At 35.2% G+C, this 6,000-nt stretch overlaps 1 protein-coding gene across 1 annotated transcript in view; it reads left to right on the forward strand.

Annotated features, from left to right (window-relative positions):
• The window catches only part of KIF18A (kinesin family member 18A), a 79,556-nt gene extending 76,146 nt beyond the window's left edge, over nt 1–3,410 (forward strand). Inside the window, exons 16-17 of the mRNA XM_004263947.4 lie at nt 161–270; nt 2,778–3,410. Of these exons, the coding sequence (XP_004263995.1) occupies nt 161–270; nt 2,778–2,860 (193 nt within the window). The 3' untranslated portion in view covers nt 2,861–3,410. The remainder of the gene's footprint in view (nt 1–160; nt 271–2,777) is intronic.
• Nucleotides 3,411–6,000: the final 2,590 nt, after the last annotated feature.

Consider the following 6,000-nt stretch of genomic DNA (forward strand, 5'->3'; position numbering starts at 1 on the left):
GCCAAAAATTTATTTAGTATCTCCAATTACTTCTATGGGATTTTACAACTTAATATTTTAGTATTTCACGTTTTCTTTAATCATTATTGAATGTAGAATGTGTATTTGAATTTAGAGATATAAAAAAAGACTTTACTAAAATAAAAATTTTCCCTTGAAGCTCTACATCAAATACCTCACTAAGTGCTGAGGTAAATTCTGGATCTGCCAAGCGTGTTCACCAAGATAATTCAAGTGATAAGCACTTCCAAGAAAACAGACCAACAATGGGTATGTTTCAGCTCTTATTTTGATATTTAATAACATGATTAACTAACATATGTATAGTACTTTACATATTTTTACAGTGTTTTCATGAGAGTCTCCTTTTATGTACTCATCACCTTTATTATTGTACATGGTGAGTGTGGTTATCCCTGTTACAGATAAGAAAACTTAAGACACAAAATAGAAAACATGCTCACCCAAGATCACAGAGATATTTCATGATGGAGCCAGAACCCAGAACTGGATCTCCTAACTCTATATTCTGTACCCTTTTTGTTATCCATACTGCCTCGTATTGCAGAAGAGTGTGTAAATAATTTAACTAATAATTGAAATAATTAACTATGTTATTTAATAGGTTAGTGATTAAGTATATTTTACAGATAAACTATATCCACTTGAAATTTTTCTCTTAACCTCTTATTTTTAATAATTTGGCCTCTGATTCATTTGTGCAATTATTGTGAGGTTCCAGTCTATACCTAGTTACAATCATATTTTAACTCCAATTAGCAAGTTGAAAAAAAATGCTGATGGTGGTGATTACATCCTCTCAATTGCATATGGAGGTGACATGAGTCCATGGTAAGGAAACATCTTCAGTGAAACTAGAGGTACATAGCACCCACCAATTTCTAGGCCTTTGTGTCCAGACCTATGTTTCTCTGACACTGTAGTTCCTAAGACTTCAATCAGGAAGTATTTATTTACTATGCAGTCACTATGTGCTAGGTTCTGTGATGAATATAAAGATCATTAAGACCCAGTTTGGTTCTTCTCTAAAGGAACTTATAATTATAGCTTGGAATTTAAAGGGGTTTCATGAGATAACGAGTATGTCTAAGAATAACATGAAAACTATTATTTTTTTTCTGTCAATGCTTTTTCATTAGAGTAATATAAAATTTCTCAATAGCTTTGCCAAGCTGCATTGATAAATCCTTACTTCTTGTGGTGCCCAGTGGCAGTTGTTTACCTTAAGCTCAGTGGAAATGTCTTTCATGCAGATTTAAAAATCAAACAATGAAGTCCTGAAAAGAAGAATTTACTATGATTATTTGGTTCAACATGCCATATTTAATAATGTTTAACATTGTGTATATGCAGTTGTTGTAGATATGTACTGTCCCACTGGTCTTCTGAAAAAGTTCTCCAGGAACTCATAATCCTGCAACCAAATAATAAATTTATGATAATTCTCAAATAATAGAGACTTAGGTTTCCTAATATGCTTATTTTCTAAGAATAGTATAAAATGAATCAAATATCTTATATGTAAAGAGAGATGAATAATCTATAGAGAAAACAGTGGGAGAGAATACTAAACTACAGTACTTGCCAAAGAGGAAAGCTTTTGTCTTGTTAAGGATAATGGAGCACTTAGAAAAAGGTATTCGTTTAAGGGAAGATAATGGTTTATGTACATTAGGATATCCAAGTGAAAATGGCCAAATACACATCAGGAATTACTAGAAAAGTAAAAGAGAACTGGGGCTGCCTTCCTTAGAATGTATTCAGCTGACTCCAACTAACAGTGTACAAATTAAAAAGAAAAAAAAAAAGGAACATCAGTGGGAAAGAAGGAAACTCTGTTTACTGAGCATTTAGAGAAATAAGAAATAGTGTCAAGAGAATATGTGCCCCTAAAACTAAAACCTAATGTGATCAAGAAAATGGATGAGAGATTAGACAGACCCATAAAGAAGTCAGTGGCCTCCTTTTGTAACAACACTTCGTTGAGTAGAGAATCATTGTGAACACTGAAGAAGAACCAGAAGAGTGGACATAGATAGATGGAACATATTTTAGAGGTAGCCGTGAAAGGAAAAAAGAGCTATGGGATCAGGATCAGCACATTAAGAAGTACTGGACTCAAGGGCTTCCCTGGTGGCTCAGTGGTTGAGAGTCCGCCTGCCGATGCAGGGGACACGGGTTCGTGCCCTGGTCCGGGAGGATCCCGCATGCCGCGGAGCGGCAGGGCCCGTGAGCCATGGCCGCTGAGCCTGCGCGTCCAGAGCCTGTGCTCCGCAACGGGAGAGGCCACAACAGTGAGAGGCCCGGGTGCCGCAAAAAAAAAAAAAAAAAAAAAAAAGAAGTACTGGACTCAAATGATACTTCTAAATTGGAAAAATATGGAAGTTTGAAAGTCCTTGGGAAATAATCCAAAGAATGAAAAACAAAAGTTGATGATGCACAAAAGAAAGGGAACAATGTTCACAGAAGTAGTCTTTCCTTAGTTCAAGAACAGAAGTAAATGTGGTAGTTTATTCACTGACTTCACTTGATAGCTTTGGGGCAGGGGGAAGGGGTGTACGTACATGCGCACTAAAACTTCAGTTTACAATGCAGAGAAATGAATTTCTACTTTCAAACCAAGGGTATTAATGTTTCTTTGTTGGTGTTCTGTTTTAAATCAGGTTAATTAACAGCTGTGAAGTTTAACGAATGGTGAAAATTCTTTTTGAATGATACTTTTACCATATTTATGTATCTTTTTATTTCTTCTCTAGAATATAAAAGAAACATCCATAAAGTAAAGCCAAGCATGGTTAGAAAATTTGGAAGAAATATTTCAAAAGGAAATCTAAGATAAGTCTCTTCAAAATCAAGGGAAATGAAATTGACAAGTCAGCTTTTAAAAGGGTTTGTTGCCAGTACCCTTTCAGAAACTTCTTAAAAATCTTTGAAAGAAGACCATCTTAAAAGCTAGGTTTACCCAAATACCTTCAGCAAGCAGAAAACGAAATTCCTTCTGTTTTGTGCTTTTGTATTCTAAGCAAATGTAAAATTTCAACAGAAAACGTGTGTTTTAAGTTTCTAAAATATTTGCTGCCCTTTAAAATACCTAAGTCAGTATGGTAGCAACTCAGTTTTACTATGCTACAACAAGTTGATTAGGACATTTTAGAAAATAGTAGACTTAAATTATCTTTACTGTTTTTTAAAAATAAGGAAAATTTAGGAGTGATAAAATTATGACCCAGGATTTATTTGGTCTTTCCTTTCCAAAAATACTTTGATGTACAAATGTACATATATGTGCCCATAAAGTTGTTGTAAATATTATTTAAGTAGTCTTCATGAATAAAATACTAATATTGTTTCTCACTACTAGATACATTAAAGATGTAGATTTTATAGTGCTTGCTTTTCTGTCTCGTGACTACCCCTTACACACCTTAAACTATTATTTTTTATAAAATGTTACTTTTGTATATTTGTATTTCAGATTAGCTCAAGATATGTGGCACTAGAACCAAACCTGAAAATAACCCATAGGTTCCTTAATGATAATGAGAAGATGTTTTAATCATTTTCTCTGCTATAGGAAGTACATGAAGCTGCAGCTTAATCTTATGTCCTTGTTCACCTGCTTTGTTTGCCTTGTTTATCTTCTGAAAAAAACAAGTATTTGGTTAAATGAACTTCTAATTTCATATGGCCTAGGACCTGTCCCATCAAAGCAAACAACCATTTAACAACCAGCTGCAAATTTTAGACCTTTCTGTTATTAGTCATGTTTTTCAAATCAAAATCTAGTTGAGAAAGTATGAGATGGAATAATGATCTTTGAAGTTCCTTCCAACTGTGACACTCGTAATTCCGTATTCATGAAAGTATACCTAGGATCTGATGTAGGGAGAACAACCATAGACAATTTTTGTTTTCCCTTTGTCATTAGGCCTTTGGTTGTATCACCTATTTATCAGCTACATTAGCATCTCTATTATTCCTTTCCATCTATTTTAGGTAATTATATGTTTCAAAAGAAATCTTTTTACCACATACTGATGAATGGCTAGCTAGCAGGATTGTGACCCTACCTCGTGGTCCACCTCACACCATAAGACGTGAGTGATTTTCTTATATGCCATTTTTATCAGCTAGGGATTTCACCTTCTGTAAAAGTTACTAACAAAGCCTTTGCAATGCAGCCACATTAAGGGGAAATTAGAGAGAATAAATAGTAATGAATGTGGGAAAGGAAAACTGTGGAATATATGAATAAGGAAAAAATTCATGCATTTAAACTAAAACAAGGTGCTATTTAATAAGTCACTAGAAAGCAATTTTTAAATGAACTTATGTAGAAAATAGACCAATCATAAATATATGGATAAATGAATTTTCACAAAGTGAACAAACCCACTAACCAGCCCTCAGATCAAGGAATAGAGAATTATCAGAATTCTAGAAGCCTCTCTTGTATCCTACCTCCCTCTAAGGGTGACCACTATCCCAGCACCATAGATTGATTTTTAACTAAAATAATTTATCTTTATTTTTGTTAAAAAACAATATGTTATTCCAAAAAGAACTGTAAACAATAAAAATGTGCTTCCTCCTCCCCCACTCCACCCCCACTACCAATATCATCCCCAGTTGTAACCACTGCTAATAGTTTAGGTACCCTGCCCAGTCATTTATTTTATTCATATACAAACGTATATACTTGTTTTTTTATAAAAAAATGTATCATACTATTTGGTTTGCAATTTGTTTTTTTATTCTCATTTGAAAGCAGCGTGGGCATCTTTGTAAAATTTTTAAGTGTGAACTTTATAAATACTGCTACCACAGATTGATTGCTCTTAGTGACAGTGACAACAAATAATTTTTGTGAGGCAAATCAAAGATCAGAGAGAAAACCTAGATGACGCTGTCTCTTCTGACTAACACTGTACGCCATTTCTGAGAACATTTTGGAGTATCCACTAGAACTTGTACATCATGATGTCCAAAGTGTAGTCCACAGAACATGGCTCACCTGGATACTGTCTGCCAAGGAAAGGGTTCCATGTCAAAGAAGAGTGGGAATGGCAGCCCGCCAGGACGCAGACCGTGCACGCTGACAGTATAAGCCCCTGAAGTCTTGCAGTCAGAATCTTACTTGGTTTAACCCAGTAACTCCCAAATTCCTTTGAAACATCGAGCTCTTTAAAAAAATGTTTAATGGAGGATAGTACAATGAACCCTCATATAATCATAATACTGAGTCCAATTACCAAATTTTTCCACATTTGTCTGGAATATCCCTTTTTTCCCTTGTTTTTCTTCCTTTGCTGGAGTGTTTTAAAGCACCCCAGATATCGCTTCATTTCATCACTGTACACTTGTTTATGAATCTGAAAATATGGCCATATTCTTATTTAATACAAAAAAGGATGCATCCTTTTATTAAAGCACTCCTGGCGATATCCCTAGGAACATCCTTTGAACAATGTTCTGGATTAATAATGGCTATATATACAATGGAATATTACTCAGCCATAGAAAGAAATGAAATTGAGTTATTTGTAGTGAGGTGGATGGACCTAGAGTCTGTCATACAGAGTGAAGTAAGTCAAAAAGAGAAAAACAAATACCGTATGCTAACACATATATATGAAATCTAAGAAAAAAAAAGGTCATGAAGAGCCTGGGGGCAAGAGGGGAATGAAGACACAGACCTACTAGAGAATGGACTTGAGGATATGGGGAGGGGGAAGGGTAAGCTGTGACGGAGTGAGAGAGTGGCGTGGACATATATACACTACCAAACGTAAAATAGATAGCTAGTGGGAAGCAGCCGCATAGCACAGGGAGATCAGCTCGGTGCTTTGTGACCACCTAGAGGGGTGGGATAGGAAGGGTGGGAGGGAGACGCAAGAGGGAAGAGATATGGGAACATATGTATGTGTATAGCTGATTCACTTCGTTATAAAGCAGAAACTGACACACCATTGTAAAGTA

The sequence above is a fragment of the Orcinus orca genome, chromosome 8 (assembly GCF_937001465.1).
Source record: "Orcinus orca chromosome 8, mOrcOrc1.1, whole genome shotgun sequence".
Classification (NCBI taxonomy): Eukaryota; Metazoa; Chordata; class Mammalia; order Artiodactyla; family Delphinidae; genus Orcinus; species Orcinus orca.